General features: G+C 40.2%; 1 protein-coding gene and 1 non-coding gene across 3 annotated transcripts in view; one reads left to right on the forward strand and one right to left on the reverse strand.

Moving 5' to 3' along the window:
- Positions 1–2,794: 2,794 nt before the first annotated feature.
- The window catches only part of GLUD1 (glutamate dehydrogenase 1), a 32,135-nt gene continuing 15,312 nt past the window's right edge, over positions 2,795–19,617 (reverse strand). The window contains exons 5-13 of one of the 2 annotated variants that reach the window (XM_033131384.1): positions 16,812–16,906; positions 12,449–12,628; positions 11,578–11,715; positions 11,233–11,370; positions 10,791–10,871; positions 10,044–10,167; positions 9,147–9,238; positions 5,027–5,089; positions 2,795–4,190 (exon numbers count right to left, since the gene is read on the reverse strand). In XM_033131384.1, the coding sequence (XP_032987275.1) occupies positions 4,071–4,190; positions 5,027–5,089; positions 9,147–9,238; positions 10,044–10,167; positions 10,791–10,871; positions 11,233–11,370; positions 11,578–11,715; positions 12,449–12,628; positions 16,812–16,906 (1,031 nt within the window). In that variant the 3' untranslated portion in view covers positions 2,795–4,070. The remainder of the gene's footprint in view (positions 4,191–5,026; positions 5,090–9,146; positions 9,239–10,043; positions 10,168–10,790; positions 10,872–11,232; positions 11,371–11,577; positions 11,716–12,448; positions 12,629–16,811; positions 16,907–19,617) is intronic. The other variant, XM_033131385.1, reaches the window with a different exon arrangement.
- On the forward strand, positions 13,154–13,279 carry LOC117036520 (U6atac minor spliceosomal RNA). Its single transcript, XR_004425411.1, has one exon. It is a non-coding gene; the product is annotated as a U6atac minor spliceosomal RNA (small nuclear RNA).

Raw genomic sequence — 19,617 nt, forward strand, 5'->3', positions numbered from 1 at the left:
TGCAGTGTGCTGTTCTGGAATAAATACTTCCTTCTTTCATTTTCTTTTTACTGTGTGTGTTATGCAATGAGTGGGCATGACATCAACCTCAGGCAAACTCTAAGCATGTTATAAAAAGCAGTAGAGTGATGTCAGAAAAAGTGGTGGAGAAAGGACCCCCCAAAATTCTCTCCTCTGTAAAATTGGTGAGAAAACTGGTAAAAACAGAATGAACTTTTTCCAGAACTCTGGAAATTAACCAAACTCTTACAGCAATCAACAAAGCATGTATGTAAAACAAATTAAAAAAGCAAAATCTTGTTAAAAACAGCAAGCTTTGTGATGTTTTTAACTTGCCCTATTCGATTCTCATTTCCCCCCACATCCTCTTCTCTAGCTCCACTGTAGCCTTGAAAACCAATAGCCTGGCTGTTACTGGAAAGAACAGAGTAGGGTTGGAGTTCCTTCAAAGACTCAGTCTCAGAGAACTATCATTATTTGCCTGGATTGGTGGTTCCTAGGAAGACCTCACTGCAAGGCTACCTTTATTTGTCCTGACCAGGAGCTCACCTAACGCAAAAAGCCTTTTTCTTGGAGATGTTTCTCGTGAAACATTTAGAGGCAAATTTTTAGGTTGGTGGCTGCATTAGGTGGAGGATAACAGTTTGGGCCAACAATAGGCTAATCAAAAAGTGTAAAAAGAAAAACGGGTATAAAACATCCATAGAGGCTTTGAAAATTTCAACATATTCCTGGGAATCTAAAAGGCCATGCACATGTGTGGTACTGTGCACATGCTCAGGAAAGACCTGAGGAGGCTCAAACTCTCACCTCTGACTAACCTTGAGGCTCTGTGCAAGCAGGAAGTGAAAACACAGGTGGAAATGTAAACTGCCTGGCTGAATATTGAAGGTGAGGCCCAACAGGCGAACAGGGTCCCCTTGCAAAGATGAGAGACTTACTGGTTCTAGGTACTTAAAGAAATCTCTGTCCAATCATTAGCTGACCACCAAGCTGAACAGAACTTCAGTAGCCGCACACAACAAAGAAATCAGACTCTAGAATTCAAAAATGTCATTAAGCAAAACAACAACAGCAATAACAAATCTGGGTGGAGGGGTGTGGAATCTGATTTCCAGAGTTGCCACATTATATTATTTAACATGTCTCGCTTTTAGCAAAAACAAAACCACCCAATGAAGATATGCAAGAAAAGAAATTATGACTCATTTAAAGGGGGGAAAAAGTGGAAACTAGGGCTGGCCCAGTGGCTCAGGTGGTTGGAGCACATGCTGTGCTCCTAATGCCAAGGTCACCGGTTCGATTCCCACATGGGCCAGTGAGCTGCGCCCTCTACAGCTAAGATTGTGAACAATAGTTCTCCCTGGAGCTGTGCTGCAGAGAGCAGCTGGAAGTTGGCGTGAACTTCCGTGGGCTGCTGAGTGCTGCTATGTATGAATGGCCGGCTGCCAGTGTGAGCTGCCGTGGGCTGCCATCGGGAGCTGCCAGGAGCAGCCGACTGACGGTCGGCGCCAGGCTCATAATACCAGCATGGGCCAGGGAACTGTGTCCTACACAACTAGACTGAGAAACAACGGCTTGAACCGGAGAGGGGGGCGGGTGGTGGTTGGGAGGCGGAAGAAGGGGAAAAACAAAACAAAAACAAACACAAAGAAGCCAATACATTTGTGGGGGAAAAAACCCCCAAAATGTTAAAATCAATACCCGTATTACAAAGGAAAAAAAATTCTTTTGCAGAGGTTTCTGTGCAAAGTTCACAGAAATTGTTTACTTCATGTGCCATGCTTTGCCTGTCTAATGCATAGCAGGGCTGAGAAAGCTTGCCAGGAATGTTTAGGGAATTTACTTAAAGCTTGTGAGTTAAGATTCCAGGCTATTTTTTTTTTTTTTAAAGTAAATCACCAATCCTAGTAATTGTCAGCACTGCTTAAAAAATCGAGCTTTCCTTTCTAATTTCCTTAACCTTTATAAGAGTAAAATACATTTTAGTGTAGAAGTTCATGAGGCAATAGTTAAACTGACCAGAACTTTCTAACTCAAAGTTCCAGGGACCAAAGTTGATACTAGTGCTGTGTTGTCTTTATATAGCTACATGGACAATAGCAGTTTTTTTTTTTAACATTAACGTCAATAACGCACATCTTTAATCAAATCTTTAGAAAAATCACTATAAATACTCCAAAGGCCAAAACTAAGACTTCTTATCCTGCTTTCACAGGACCTAAGACTCCTGCCCCAGCCAGTATTGTTCCAAATATTCTGGAACTTATTTTTGTATCTCTTCCCCCACAAACACTTGACTGCTCCACCTAGACTGCAAGCAGACACCAGCAGCTCAGGAGGGGCTCACTGTCCTGGCGCTGGCTTGTCTACTGTGATGCTCGGAGCCATGGAGGCAGAATCAGGACAAAACAGTCCAGCTGGAAGTTATGCTCCTATTTCGGTAGCTAAGTAACTGGTGGAATCAGGTCTAGAATCCAGTTCTGCTGATTACAGTTAGTATTCTGTCTTAAACTGATATATTCTGTGGCTAAATGATTAAAAACAAACCCTAGTCAATGAAACCTCCCTTTATTAAAAAAAGGCACGAAAAATTACTTCAGTATATCAGCTTTAAGCACTGGAAACTCTTCCATAAGAACAGACATTGATGCTGTTCAATAGAATGAAATAAGATAATTCAAGAATAAAATGTGGGCAGCTCACAATATAGAGGAAAGTAATGTAACCCAACTGTATTGTCATCTACTAAAAGAGACACTATTAAATATAAAGACACAGAAAAGAAACAAACTTTGGAAAAGGTAGACTTTTAATAACTGCTTTTATCACCAGGTTAAGTCATGCAGTTACAAAGTAGTTAGAAATTTCTGAAAGGATATTATCGTTAAAAAAAGAAAAAAGCTCATTCTTACATAAATAATATCTAGCACTTCATTGGGACACTACTTCAAAAGGCCCTGGCAAAATAACTCCCAAACACAACACTCTACCCCAGGTTGTTTTCAGGCCGCTGTAAGGAAGCTGCGTGTAGAATGCGAGGCCTCTGCAGAGGACACAGTCAGGGCGAGCCGGGCCATCGGCAAAGCTCAGAGCCGCCAGCCAGACTCCAGAGGGAGCCACGTGGGTTTTTCTGGGACTCTATGTGAATTATTGTTTAATCAGTCAACACAACAGATTTTCAAAAGAGAAGACCAATTAATTAACATGATAATGAGGTTACAGGATTCTTTGGACTATTTGTCATAATTGTGGTTAGTAAATTTCAAGTCAGTCTTAACAAAAATAGCCTCCATCATGTGCTACTGAATGATATGTATGAAGGTAACTTAACTCTCCACTGGGCTTTTTGTTTTGCGGGACAACAATATACTATTGATAAGCTATAAATGATACTGTTTTGTTATAAAAATACTAGCTTTTTTCATCCATTATGTTTATAGGCATTCACTGCTTGAGTCAAGGTTAGGCTTACTGAGTGATTAAAGGCAATTTTATTACAGCAGCATGTACTTATTTTATTCTAAAAGAATAAAATGTATAAAGAGAAATAGCTTTTATTTTTGTTTGCAATCTGTAAAATTGAGTTCTTTTGCTGATATAAAATACCAATAACTCACTTGAGGTCCATGCCACCTTCTGAAAATGCCACACCCCTGCTTTTGAAGCGTGTCAGTTATGGCCTGTCTCAGACTTGTCCAGAGCTGAAGCAGCAAGCGACTGCGCCTGGCCAGCAGGTCCTCTCCCAGCCTCAGCTCTGACAGCTGGGGGAGGCAGCCGGGGAGCAAGGCAGCGCGGCCAGACAGAAGAGACGTTTGATTTAAAGGCAAAGTACCCAATAGCTCTGTGGCATCGGTCATTGCTACTTTCACACTCATCATCTTTGTACAGGATCCCCTAACCTTAATTTCTTTTTTTTAAGGGACTGATTTGGATTGACTTGTTGAGAATGGCATCCATTACCTATGAAGTCATGAGAGAAGGATTTCTGTGGTTACACGTAAACTTGTGATGATAGGGCTACAGATGAAGAGGTGAAGAGGGCAGTGAAGAAGTCAGCTACAATCCATCTATGTGAAGGTCACACCGGCTTCGTTGTACACCTTGAAAACTTTCTCAATGGCGTTGACGTAGGCAGCTGTTCTCAGGTCCAACCCCAGGTTATACTTCATGGCCGTGCGCATGATTTGCTGAAATGAAGGAGAGAACAGTGAAGACCACCCCAACTCAAGCATACAGGCCACAAACACACAGGCACATATGGACAAGTTACCTGTCACCATTTCAGTGCAGGACTTGGGCAGCCAAAGGGAAACTACTCAGGCAGTAGAGTAACCTCTAGCCAGGAAGGACTTTTTCTCTAGAATTCAAGAAACCACTGTCTAGGCAGCAGTAAGATGTGAGCTGTCTCTCTGCCCTTTAAACATCCTGTTATCTGGAGCCAGATCATTTGATACTTTGTGATAATTTAAATGAACTAAGAATGGGGTAATGAAAATGGTCTGGAGTTAGTGGTGATGGCTACACAGCCCTGTGAATATACTTAAGGCTGCTAAATTATATACTTTTAAAGGATGAATTTATGGTATCTCAATTATATCTCAATAAAAAATTAACAACAAACACTACCTTCTTCTTCTTTAATATCTGTTTATGCTATTTCAACTTAGAGCCAAGTGGTCAAAAAGCCTTTTACTTATACCAAATTCCATAGTGTAGCAGCTTCCTTTAGCTATAATGGAGTGATGCCCTGAGCTGTAATCCAGTTTGGCTGACTATTTGATTTTTAGCTAAACACCTAACATCACTCTTCCCTAACTTGCTATTATTATTTATTCCCGTAAACCTATAAACAGATTGAAAACCCCCAAAACACTGCTCATCATTTAAGACTAAAAAAGCATGCATTTTGCTGCACGTAAATGAGCAACAGGTAAACAAATGGCTGTTTTCTAGCACTACGCCTGAGCACACGATCTGGCGGCTGAGATGACAGCTGAGATGCAAACAGCACGTGCACACGTACCCTGGCAGAGCGCTCCATAGTGTAAGCTAAGCCAGAGTGCACGATGTCTTTCTCAGATGCCCCCTATGAGGAAAAAAAAAAAAAAACTTAATAAAATGACACAAACACACGCTTCACTGCACCTATGTGAGCGAAGGATTCTTCAGTCAATGTATAGCCAGAATTGTAGATATATGCAATTTCTGTACAATATCTTGATACCTAGTTAAGTAGTTGCATTTTAATCACAATTTAGTTTTCATTATATTTGACAGCAAACAAATACTCATAAGACAATGGTAAAACAACACAGAAAAGTACCAACCAAGAAACATGAAGGCAAGTAGTGAGATCAGCACCAGCCACCATCTGACATGCAGTCACACACCGCCACACATTATACTGTTCGGGTCACAGCGCATTCACTTCCGTTCCCCAGAACAGGGACATGACACAAGCATGGAAAGGCATCTAAGCATCTCCAATAACAGCTCTGGGGTAGAATCCTGAATATATTCAGCAGTGCCACCAACTTTTAAAGCTGGGCAAACATTATCAGAATTAAATAACCCCCTTAATTCTACCAGTGAGGAAACTGGACTAGAGAAGTTGGCCAAGTTTACAAAATAGCTATTTTTAGAGCTGGGATATAACGCAGGTACCTCAATGACCAAGTCAGCTCATTTCATTCCCAAGCCAGTTATCTCAACGGATTCTCAATAGTCAATTTCTTTCAATAGATTCCTCTAATTTGTGTTTTGGAACACTTTCTAAAATTTTAGGAACACAGGGCTGGCCTGGTGGCTCAGGCAGTTGGAAAGCCCGTGCTCCTAATGCAGAAGGTCGCCAATTCAATTCCCACAGGGGCCAGTGGGACTTGCTTAGCTCTACAGCTAAGATTGTCAACAACAGCTCTCCCTGGAGCTGGGCTGCCGTGAGCAGCCGGAGGTTGGTGTGAACTGCGGCGGGCTACCATGTGCTGCCATGAGCGGCTGACTGACCACCGCAACTGACTGCCTCAGCCGGGGGGGGGGGGGGGGGGGAGCGCAAAGCTCATAATACCAGCATGGGCCAGGGAGCTGCGTCCCATACAACTAGACTGAGAAACAATGGCTTGAACCGGAGTGTGTGTGTGTGGGGGAGATGGAAGAAAGGGAAAAAAATTTTAGGAACATTAACTACCACTACCACTCCTAATATGACACATACAGCTATCAAACAATATCCCGATATGACACATAAAAAAAAAAAATGGGTCACCAACAAAAATTATCTGTGTTGAATTTCAGCCCATTAATACTTTATTCAATTAAGAAGGCACATTTCTATAACGTTTGTATCAACTAAGAAACATTTGGGTTAAACTTTGTTTTGTTCCACTAAGTTGGGAAGAAGAAAAAAACTTGCTTTACAGGTGAAATACTGCTGTTTCTTTGCTCATTCATTCATTCGTCCACCAAACATTTATTGAGTACCTACTAGGTGCCAGGCACTCTTCCACACAGTGGAGACACAGCAGAAAACATGAGAATCCTGTTCTCATGGAGTTTATATTTTAGTGGGAAGAGACTTAAAACCCTGAGGCTGAGTGAGATCACCACAATTTTGAATTCATCCAGAGAAGTGGTCCAGGAACCAAGGCCTTTGTACTGTAAGCTAGTGGAGAGCTGACAGGAGGGGCACAAGGCCACGAGAAGGAATGGCCAGTGAAGTAGGACGAAAACCAGGGCAATGTGCTTTTCCTGAAAGGTAAGAGAAGATTTCAGGGGGGAGTGGTCACTGTGACAACAGTTGCTGACAGGACTCGGTGATGCCAATGTCACTGGTTACCTCGAGAAGAATGGAAGATTTGGGGTGTGATGGGCATGAGAGTAGGTTTCCAGTGTGGAAGAACTGGAAACAGAATATATACAACTCTTACGGAAGTTTGCTGTAAGGGAAATAAAAATGGAAGGGGAAGTGGGATTAAGATTTGTATGTTTTTACGACAGCATTTGGTACATTGATAGAAAAGACTGAACAGAAGCAGGACTGAGCTGCAGAAGAGAGAGGGGCATTTGAGAGGGTGGAAACAGGCCATCCAATGCCTAGAACAAGACTTGGGCTTAGACGGAAGCAGAGAGTTGCGCTGTAACAAGGAGAGATGACACAAGACATACAGATACCAGGAGCTGGGTACATATGGAAGTTCTCTGACTACTTCAGTTTTCTCTGTGAAAACATACCAGGCCATGATCTGGAACACAGGGTAGAGGAGAAAATATGATACAATCAATCAGAAGAATGAGAAAATAATGGACCAGGGAAAAGCAGTATAATTGCTGGGACCTGAGAACCTACTTGAGGTTAGTGGTCAGGATCTGAACAGTGAATGGGCCTCCCCTCCAGCTACAGGGGTGCAGGCACGGAGGGGGCAGAGATTTGGGTGTCATCAGGGTTTATATGATGATGCAAACAAGAGCGGGAGCCACGGTAATGAGGAGGCATGGAACTGAAGTCAGATAAGGAGAGAACTACGGACATTAGAGGGTGATGAGAGACAGTGAAAAGATGGTAGGGCAAGCGATACAGGTCCTGGAAGGGCCAGAGCATGGCTGGGGAGGACAACAGTAGAGGAAAGGAGATGGAAAAAAACTGGTTTTCCAACTGACACGTTATTACAAGACTCCTGTAATAGGCAAGTCAGTAAGAGGTGAGAAATGGCACTAAAGTCTAAAATTAGAAGCAATGAAAGCATTTGAAACTTGAGAGACCAATACACTGGGAGAAGATTATTTAAAAAGGATAAAAAAGAAAGTCATCACAACTGTCTTCCTAACTAACTGGCGGTCTTCTCTCTGTACTGCCTCTCGAGGTTTCTCCATCTGAGGGACTGCCTGAGGGACTGCCGTGTGCCAGGCAGGTGCTAGGACATGGGGTGACCACAAGGAGGAGCTAGAGGCCCACAGAAGAGCAGAGCAGTCCTGCCAAGGCCCAGTGGTTACTCATGAAGGAAGGATGTGTGCAATTCTGGCAGGCAGAGGGGACTTTCAGGGAAGGCCACAGAGATGTGGTGACGCCTAAGCAGGGACAGGGCCTGGCATTGCAGACAGAGGGGCCAGAGCTAACAGAAACATGGCTCCAGGAAAGAGGGAGACTCATTCAGGGGAACAGTTAGTACCTAGTGTGGCAAAAGCATCTTCTTCAAAATAAAACCCTTAACTTTTCCCCATGTTTCAATACAGTCTTTATTTTCCATGACTGACTATTTCATTTCATAAGATATATTATAACTTAGTCATTTTCCTTCCATATATATATATGACTGTCAAACCTCATTTTAAAAACTGACTGACTACAAACAGTTCCAGTGACATCATGATGGATGGAGCCATTCCTCTCCTTTAGAATTATTTTTTTCGGATAAATTCCCAGAGGGGATGTTATTATAATGTCAAAAGGCTTCAGGAACACTTTACTAAGCCTTCAGTTTTTCCAAAGAGCTGCACTAATCTGCATTACTATCAGAATAAGGGTACAGTTGCTTCACCACAGACATGAGTAGTATAAGCTCCATGAATTGTTCTTGCTAATTGAATACATTAAAGAAAACTTATTTAATTTGTGTTTCTTTAACTGAAAGGTTAAACTTTTTTTTTTTTGGCCTATTTCCTCTGATTTCGTTTTTCATGTCTTCTGCCATTTAATGGTGAAGAAGTTCTCTCTGTGATGCGTACGTACTATTTATATGGCCTGTCAATAGCTAATTCACATAAAACACCTTTTCCAATCTGTTTTCTTTAACTGTCTTATTTGTATCCATATAGCAATTCCAAATTTTCATCTAGTTCTATCTAATTTATTTTTATTTCTCTGAAGCTTAAAAGAGTTAAAATACATAACAATTCTTCGCAATTACATTTGAATCACTTGTTGAGTCACCTGTATTGAGAAAGAACAAAAAGCAGAACTATCAGTTGTTTTAAATTAGGATTCTTACTCCATTTTTAGAACGTAATGAAAAAGGAAGGTATAAAAACACACCCAAGTCATGTAATTACTGTCAGGGTGATTACAACCTGTCAACTCAATCTACTTGACCTTAGTCTAAAGAGAGCAGGCAGTGTGTGTAAAATACCAACTCTGTCACAAGCACACTCACCGATATCCTGTCTTGGAACTCTGCTGTGGGCACAACAGGGATAGTTCCACCGTGCTTTCCAAATTTTCTTTCCAAACTCTCTTGAACAGACACTATGAAAAAGCAAGAGATGAAGACATTGCTAGTAGAAAAAAAATAAAGTAGAACCAAAAGTTGTCCCAAACTATATCCACAACCCAAAGACTAACAGAGTTTTAGAAACCTTTGACACTCATGACACCAAAGAGTTAATCATTTAAAACACAGTTAAAAAGGAATACAGCACTTGGCCAGTGAATTTAGGTCACTGCTCTGTTTCCATAACACCCATTACCAGGGTTTTTCCTTGGCTCTTAAAAAAAAGAAAATGCTGAGGGAAAAAGAAACGGAAATAGATGGATCACTTCACCCAAATCTGAGTGGTCTGAGTAGAGAAGCTCAGTTGGAGGTCTTGGTCTTATTTCAGCTTGATGAAAATTCTACTGTTAATTCTGGAGCCTACTCTAGTCAGAGAAAAACAGTATTCTCATTATAAGACTGGAAACATTCTCGACACTAAATAGGTCTTTATTAAGAGCAAGCAGAAGTAGAAATGGATGCGTATCAATAGGAGTTCCCGGTTTAAAATGATACTCTTTCTATTGGTAACTTGTAGGTTATGTTCTGGGAACACTGCATCACAGAACACACATTTGAATATAAAAATATATTTGAGAGAGCTAATATATTACCCATAAAGAAATTGTATATTTATGGTCTAAGACTCATAAGACAGGATAATATAGTTTTCTGTTCTGAACTTAATTTAAATTCTTTAGAATTACGAAAAGGAAACTAGTCCTCATAAGTGCAAGCTTTTTGCAGCCTCCTACCTGGCCCAAAAGATTATTTTTGGAGAACATCATCATCAGAACTTACTGAGCAAGTGGTAGTTAGAATCCCTTTCATATTTGAAGGTCAAACGGCCATAGCTGACATGATTTAGGTTCTTCAGCCACTCAAAGTAAGATACTGTCACTCCTCCAGCATTCAAGTAGAGATCCTATATACAAAAATGCAACAGGAAGACACCAAAGAAATGAAAAGACAATGGTTTCAATAAAAGCTTACAATAAACCTAAGAGCTCAATTTTAATATCAAAGCAGATTAAGCTTCAAACTTCCCAAACATATCTTAGACAGTATCAGGAATGCCACACTTAAATGCAACACAAGTCCACACTAACTTCCAATTTCCAGTAACCTTTTGGTATAAATCCCATGCTTATTCACTAAAAAACCTAACACATATTCTTCATATCAGCTTTCTGAATAAAGTAGCAGGGACATTTGAAAAGCATAAGGTTAGGAATCATAAAATAATCTTTAAGTTAGAATAGTATTTCTAGCACAATCTACATTTATATAATTGGGTTCTTAAGGCTAAATATATTAAATACACATTCAAGAAATAACTTGTAGTTGAAATAAAATGTTCAGGCTAAAGAGAAAATTGACTGGCTTATTATACTAACCATGCTTCTACTTTATTTTCTTAAACACAAAATAAAGATGAAGGATTCACTACAGCTTGGGAAACTAACAATACCCACACCCCCCCAATTTCTTCCAGAAGACAATTATGATTCCAAGTACATATAAAACTGGCAAACACAGATAACTTACTGGAATAACCATAATGTTCCTCTCCAGGAAAATCTTGTCAGCTTCTGGAGTCGTCGGTCCATTGGCACCCTCAGCAATGATCTTTAAGTCAGGAAAATATAGAAATGCCAATAACACCTCTAAATCCCCTCCACTGAGTGCAGATATGCATATATGGGCAGGGAGTTGTGGCGATAAGTATAATTCCAGTTTAAATTAAATTAATAAGTTATTTTGCTCTATATAAAGTACATAAAACTATTCTTCACCTTTCAATTTCCATAACTATTTTTTGGAAGTTTGGTTTAAGAGGAAACCCATGGTGATAGTTATACAACTCTGTGAATATACTAAAAGCTTTTAGATTGTACACTTAGGTGAATTGTGCGGTATATGTATTATGTCCCAATAAAGCTGTTAACCACATTGGTAATGCTGAACCCAGTCTTTATTCTGCTCTCACCCTGGCTTTGATTCTGGGTGCATTGGACTTGGTCAGCTGCTTCTCGCTGGCGGCAGGGATCAGTATGTCACAGTCAGCCTCCAGGATGTTCCCTTCATAAAGCTTTGCCTTGGGGAAGCCCAGGATTGATCCGTGTTGCTGTAATTGATTGAAAATCAGAATGAACATCTATACCAGAGCTTAAATGCTTATTATGTGTAGTGCCTATAATGAAAACTCAGTTACCTTTAAAGCTCTTTGAGTTACATTTTAAAAAATAAGCAATGGAGATAGATTTCAATAAGACTTATTTTCACTTTACAATATTCAGAGTAGTCAAGCTGTTCAGATATTAGATTAACGTACCAATTTGTAGTCTTCCAGTTCCTTTGGGTCAATACCATCTGGATTCCATATACTCCCATCAGATTCACCAACACCAACACATTTAGCACCAAAGCGATGCAAGTATCTCATAGAGTGCAGGCCCACATTACCAAAACCCTGTATAGAATAATTACACATGACATAAAGCCAAACTCCTAGCACAGATAGATTTTAAGAGTCATATTCTGACCAATACATTTGACATTCTGTTGGAAGTAATTCTCAAAATCCTTTTGCCAAAAGAAACAATGGGCTAAATGGCTTCTCTTCAACAATAAATTTCTATGTTTAAGAATGTGGAACTCAACCCTTTGTTCTCCGTAATAATGAGTCCTGAAGAAGTTTAGTTAGGTGCAGCCATGTTGGTTTATAAAGAAACCGCAGTGGTGTCAACCATACCACCCAGGTCAGTCCAGATGTGCAATGGTTATAGAAAGATTAAGTCATTAAATGGGAGGAATATGAATTCTATTTTAAAATAGCACTCAATTTAAATTTCTCTCAGTAAAATAATCAAATACCATGCCAATTCTTTCTGAAAGCTGAAATCTGGATCACTGTGCAACCTTTATGTATGCCCCTAATAGTTTAACAGACATTCCCTTCTGGATACACTTTTAATATAAATATCGACCAAAAGAAGTTGCTGATAGTTTCGTATGTATCTGAGAGATATCCAAATCGGTTCTAGTCACATGAATTTTACCAAGTTCAAACAATAAAGGATCTAATACTCTGAAAACAACCAAGAGATTCAAAAGAATCAAAAATTTTAAATTACAAATCTAAAAACATTTGAAAACTTACTTTACGTATATCAGGTTTTCTTTAAGAAAACAAAAATTTTTACCTGAACAACAAATGTTTTATCTCCAAAACCTGGTGTCATTCCTAAAATGCTCATGTAGGAAGCTTCATTGATGAAGTTTTCAATCCCGTGGAAAACTCCCCGGCCAGTAGCAGAGATCCTTCCGTGGATTCCACCTTGACTGATGGGTTTACCAGTGACACAGGCATGGGCGTTAATATCCTGCAAAAGAAAGACAAAACTTCAAAGATGAAATGTCAAGCACAATTTCTATGATGAACCAATATAATGAAAGATTAAAGCCAAAACACATTCTCATTTAATGAAAATATGCTCATTAGGAGTGTGTGTATTTAATGTACACTTTCATCAGTAGGGACATGCCTCATTTTTTCAGATTTCTTTTCCTAGAAAAAATAGACTATATTTTCCGATGAGAGAAACAGGGTGTTTAGGAATTTAACATCAGGTAAGTACAAATAACAGTGTCACAAAAGCACAGATAGTTTAGCTTAAAACTATTATTCCTTCAACAAATATTTAAGCCCTACTAAGTCAGGGTGCACTCTATCCTTCCGTAAGTGTCTTGAAATCTACTATAAGATGAGCATGTCACCAAAACAGAGCTTAAGATAGGAAGAGGCACTGTGGTGCTCTCGAATGGAAAGACTCAATGTTGTAAAGATATCCTTCTGTGAAACTAATCTACAAATTCAATAAAATACTACTTTTTAAAAAGAACTTCAAGTGTTGTAAGGAAGGAGAGAATGTTCGCACTCCTCTAGACAAGGATGGAAGAGGCCCTCAGGCCTAATAATACGCATACGGTTAAGGCATTGCCACTTACTTCGGGGCATCTAACCATTGTTTTTTGGGAGGACTCTGGGTGGTGAACACAATATATAGATGATGTATTACAGAATTGTACACTCAAAACCTATGTAATTTTACTAATAACCATGGTCACCCCCAATACATTTTAATAATAAAAAAAAGAACTTTAAAAGAAAATACTGAAGCTCACCTAAAAAAGTGGGTTATCAACAGTAAATACTCAAGGGAAAAAAAAGACAACAAAATAATAAGGGGTTGTCAGGGAAATTTGGAATATCTACCAAAATAAAAATACCCATTAACCCAGAAACTCTACTTCTAGGAATTCATTTTTTTTGTCTATTTAGTACGGTATCATTTGCGGGGTGAGAGACAGAGGCCCACACCTTCTGTGAGTAGAGAATCTCTGGTACCAGCGGTTAACTTGGAGAAGTGAAGTGGGTGGGGAAGGAACAGTTTGCACCACCACCTTTCTATACTCTGGACTGATGTGCAGACATTCTTGTTCAGAAACAAGTATAATTAGGAAAAAGAAGAAAGGGCTTGGGAGGGCTTCCCTTCCAAGGCATTAAATAGATTATAAACTGTAGCAAACAGTGCAGAATAGACAAGTTGATTAGTGGGACAGGAGAAACTAGACAGTCCCGTTATACATAGGAAATCAATATAAAATGAGGAAAGCATTTTACATCAGTGGCTAGAGTATGGACTATTTCATAACTTATTAAGGCAATTCGCTACCCATGTGAAACAAGATAAAGTGCTTACTTCACACCTTATGCCTTACCCCTCACCGTAAGCTGAGCTAAAAAGTGACTGTCTTTATCTGTATTGTTTAAATACTTTTTACAGAGAGAACTTAGAATTGTATTACTCATAATTACCAACAAAAAGAATAAAAGTACGAAAAAAGCAGTCTAGTAAAGTGATTTACAGAATTAGTAGTTTTCCCACAGTTTTCTTTCACGAATAATGAACCATTATAAATACAGAATGGCAAACCTAGTGCCAAGTGCTTTTAAACAGTGGAAATGCAAATGCTGGAGCTTCCAGCAGTCTTGTCCGAGGTCAGGCGTGGAGCCAGCTGCCAGTGCCTGAGCATACCTAATTGTCCCGGAAGCCCAGGGAGGAGAATGCACTCTCCCTCCAACACTGGCTCTTCCAGGTGGGGCCAGACAACAGGAGCTGCATTGTTTAGGTTCATGTCTGGAAATAAGGAACAAAAACTATGGCTTCCTTACCTTAGGTCCTGATTTTGAATTTCCCATCATTCAAAGGAAATGTCTACCAGTATAGTCCAAGGTTTTAGCTGTCAGTGCCTTGCAAAACTTTCTTTTGCTGTCACCATTGGGAATGAGCTACAAATGACAATATATTGCCTACTACTTTGTACTATTCGATCTAGTGTCTTGCTTAAAAAAGAACAAAAAAAATGAGAGACCATACACAGAGTTCATCTAACATAAAAAGGTGACATGGAAAACAGCCAAACAAAATTCTCTGAAGTGCCTCATATTGCTCTCTTGTATTTCAGGAGATTTGTGCAATTGACCTGATGTGGTATTTATAAATATTTATTTCTTGGGTGCTTACCAAGGAACAAATGCATTATGTTATTATTCATTTAACCCTCATGACTGTCTCGTGAAATAAGTACTATTATTACTGTCATTGTACACATAAGAAAACCGAGGCACAGAGCACTCAAGGCAATTACCACAGGTCACAGAGCTGGTGCATGAAGGAGGCAGTTCCAGAATCCAGGTTGTCTGCCCATGCTCCCCACTACAGACTGCACCCCTCAGGAAATGAGACTGATCGCTACACTCCTACACCGGAGAGGCTACAGCCCCTTCCTCCCTCCCTCTGTCTCAGAGGAAGAAATAGCCTTCTTTTCCAAGGCTGATCTTTCCACTAGGGCCCTTAAAAGAAAAATTCACCAGACCTGTATTTCCTCGGAAGACTTTACTACACCTACTATCCCACATTTCTCTTACATCATCTCTCTCTTGCACTAATGAATCTGTGGCCTAAAGCCAACCAACAACAAAAATCTTTTCATTTGAACTATAGCCATCTTTCAAGTTGCCTTCTCTGGTGCATTTTTCTTAAGTGGAGGCTACTCTTTATGCCATACTTCCCTTTCTCAACACACCCCTGAAGTCTGGTTCCCATCTCACCACTCCACAGACAAACCAGTTGCTGATTTGGTTTCTTTTCAGAATCCGCTGCCCCGTCAACATCCACAACATGGAGTCCTCAGTGCTTTTCATTTTTCAAAACTGACTGCTTTCTTCACCTAAATTGCTCTTCAATCTGTCCATTTCTCTCCAATGCTAGGGCAGGCTAACATCACCTCTCGTTCTGGGCTCCTTGTAGGCCTCTGCCTACAATCCCATTCTCTGCTGCAGAGTGAAGCTGAGAAAGCACACTTTGCTGCGTCACATACCTGCTCACAACCAGTGCGCTTCAGTGGCTTCCCTCTGTTTTCAAAACAAAGGCCAAAGTCCTGCTGTCACCTACAGGGTGATAACCTGGTCTGACCCTCCTCTGCTGGCCTCTCTTCCGCCCTATTCTCTCGCTCTCCACTTTGGCTCCTGCGGTCTTCCCTCAGTCTCTCCAGTTCGCCTCTTCTGGACATGAAGCCCGTTCCCCAGATGCCTCCTTCTGCCTCTAACGCTCATGCTGCCCTTCCCCTAGTTGCTGTCTGCTCGTCTCCACAGGGCGGACCAGAAGCCCCCCTTCTTCCAGTCCCTCACATCCAGTCTTTCTGGCTCCCCCTGCCTCAACACTGTCTTCCTCCTCTTCGATCTCACACATCCAATCCAGTCTTGCTGAGTCTCTCCCCGGCCCCTGTGGCTCCCGGGCTATGAGGACAGGTGCTGACACTATGTGGAGGTTACCTCTTTGCTCCAGTGCAGCCAACACTGCCTCCAACCCACTCTCCCCTGAGGAACGGTCAGCACCAAAGGCTGACCAGCAAGTGCTACAAAACACAAGGGCTTGGTATCTTTGTCCTCGTCCACTTCCCTCTTCATACTTCTATAACATTTTAAAATATGCTTTACCTCCAGACAACCTGAGCTCTCCTATCTCTCCTCCTACATCCCAAATCTCCGTATGTTCAAATTCTACCCATTTTCAAGGCCTACCCCAAATACCTCCTCAAGGAAGCCTTCTTTCAGAAACGGTAACTCTCCACCCTTGTATGACACTGTCACCATAACTTATTTGCTTACGTGCCTTAATCTCTCTTTAAGAGAAAGCGCTTAAGGGAAAAGTCAAAACTGAATGCTTCTTTATTTCCTTACTAGTGTCTTGCCCTAGTAGGTGATCCCTCTTTGAGGGTCCAATCTCCGCATCCAGGATAGGGTGGCATGTAAGAAAAAGCTCAATCCATGTCCACTAAATTTATGGTTTAAGAATACAGACAGAAGTAAAATAAGATGCAAATCGAGATATGATTAAAGGGGTGGAGAAACACCCACTGAGTTCTCTAGTTTCACATATAATACAAACTGTTATTTCTTAGATAGCAAATGAAGCCCCGAGGCCTCTGGAGGGTACTCACATAGTGCCCTATGGTGCTAGCATAGGTGTCAGCAATCCAGGACATCTCCCGCTCGCCTGTGCTCATGTCTGGGGCAGGCACATCAATGCCAGGACCTGGGGACACAGGGAAAGGGCATTGCACCTGTTTTTCTCAATTCCTGAATTACAGATAAATTCTTAAATACTCTACAGAGAACAGGTCTGAAAGTCCATCCTTTTAAAAACACCCTCAGGTAATTACCCTCAGGAAAGTTAAACTGTCATCACTCAACCCTCTAACAGTATATAAATAAGATGAAAAACTGTCTAAAAGAAATAACTGCTTTAACAAAACATGAACATAGAAGTAGAGCTGAAGGGGTAATTTTGGTGTATGCAGATACAGGGGAATGGAAAGAATGGAGACACCGGTTATTGCAAGGGAACTGTCTACAAAGTTTACAAAGTAAATGGTTGTAAACTTAACCACTTTAAAAAGGGGATGCCTAAACTCACACAATGGAATTAATGTTGACCTTTCACAACTTAAAAAAAAAAACCACAGAAGAGGAAAGAACACTTCACAACTCATTCTATTAGATATTCTATTAGTCTTATTCTGATATCAAAGACCTCACAAGAATTCTGCAGGCCAGAATTCCTTAGAACAGCATCAAAAAGGATAAAACACTTACGAATAAACTTTGAAAAGTAGTGTAAGACTTGTATACTGAAAACGACAAAACATCATTGAAAGAAATAAAAAATGTCAACAAGTGGAAAGACATCCAATAGTAATGGATGTAACTATAAATTGGTCTGCAGATTCAATGCAAACCTTATCAACATCCCAGCTGACTTTTGTTTTTTTTTTATTTTAAAGAAATTGAAAAGCTGATCCTAACTCATACAACGTGACCGGGCCAGGACTCAGACTCAGGTTAAAATTGCAATAGAAATTCTCTGTAGAAAAGGAAGCCAAAAAATTAATAGAAAAAGGACATCAATTCTAAAGTTTTGCCCAGGACCAGTTCTGTGCCCTGGAGGGAGAGAAAGAAATCCTCTGACCTCCATTTTCTGGGTCCGCAGGTCGGTTTAGTTGCATTGTGAGTTAATGAGGCTTTTGCACATAAGCAAAGAAATCAAATTGCTATTATTTAAGCTTTCCCTGTTGCAATGAATCACTTTTTAACCTTTGGAACTATAAAGCACTTGTCAAGATAGAGAAAATTAAGCTGAATATACTCTGGATATGGGCGATAAATACAACTGAATAAAGTCTGAAACCACTCAAGACTATTAAACACTTTTGAGATTTAGGCTAAAGGGAAACATAATGTAAAAATTTATGTAGGCTATCAGTTGGTTGAATATGACTTCAATTCACAAACTTCAGGATTAGTAGCCATTGCTGTGAAGGAGACAGTCAATTCATTAACTACTTCAAGTCCACAGTGGTGCGGAGGAAGAGGAGGCATGCCAAGAATCCAAATGCCTTTGAAATTATGTAAGATAAGCCAAATCTAGTAAGTTCTAGTGTCACCTACACTTATTTCTGTATTAGTTTATTCATTTCATGCTTTATTTCCTAAAAAGGGGGGAAATTTCAAAATAAGGATATCTAAGTTCATAGGAACTTATCAATAGTGGGAGGAATACTGGGGAAGAAAAACATGGGCAGGAAAAGAGAAAAAGTAGCTTATCTTTTCTATACTAGCCTTCTTTAGTTTAACTAAATTGAAAGGGCAAACACTGTAATAAATAATTTGGTTTATTTTATTAAAACATCAGACTACTTCTCGAACAAGAAAAGACAGAAAGACTCAGTGTTTGAAAATTAAAGGTTAATTAATATTTATACATCACAGAAAATATTCCTATCTCACGAAAAGAACATATGACACACGTAATTAATTAGTGTGACATAAAAACGTCAGGCAAATGAAGATCAGTGCCTTCAGAAATTTAGTCAGTTTGGCAAAAGCTCTAGTAACAAACAATGAATTTTAGGGAACCCCCAAACAAGCTGGTGATGGCAGAGGGAGTCATCAGCAAGACGTAGCCCCACCTCCCTGCTCGTGCCCACTGCTTTGGAGACAGGCCTGTTTAAGCCTCCAGTTCTAAAAAGGATCAGCTTTCTCACTGCTATCAGAACAACAGGATTACTGTTGTAAAACTGCTTTTTATATATTAAAAAATGTTTATAATACACGTATTATTTAGCTCCTGAAAGTATGGCTTTAGTCTTTCTAGAAGTCACAGTAGAGGTTGTGCAATGCTGTTAGGGAGATCAAAAGCCTTTACTACCCTGTTTCCCTGAAAATAAGACCTAGTCGGACCATCAGTTTTAATGCGTCTCTTGGAGCAAAAATTAATATAAGACCCACCTGGTATTTTATATTACGTTATATTATATTAATTATGTTATGTTATATAAGACCTGGTCTTATAGTAAAATAAGACCGGGTAGGGGCTGGCCTGGTGGCTCAGCCAGTTGGAGCTCCCTACTCCTAATGCCGAAGGCTGCCACATGGGCCAGTGGGCTTTCACCACAAGGCTGCCGGTTCGACTCCTCGACTCCCGGAAGGGATGATGGGCTGTGCCCCCTGCAACTAACAACGGCACTGGACCTGGAGCTGAGCTGCGCCCTCCACAGCTAAGATTGAAAGGACAACAACTTGACTTGGAAAAAGGCATGGAAGCATACACTGTTCCCCAATAAAAAAAAAGTCGTGTTCCCCTTCTCCAATAAAATTAAAAAAAAAAAAAAAAAGACCGGGTCTTATATTAATTTTTGCTCCAAAAGACGTTAGAGCTGATTGTCCGGCTAGGTCTCATTTTTCGGG

The sequence above is a fragment of the Rhinolophus ferrumequinum genome, chromosome 16 (genome assembly GCF_004115265.2).
Source record: "Rhinolophus ferrumequinum isolate MPI-CBG mRhiFer1 chromosome 16, mRhiFer1_v1.p, whole genome shotgun sequence".
Taxonomy (NCBI): domain Eukaryota; kingdom Metazoa; phylum Chordata; class Mammalia; order Chiroptera; family Rhinolophidae; genus Rhinolophus; species Rhinolophus ferrumequinum.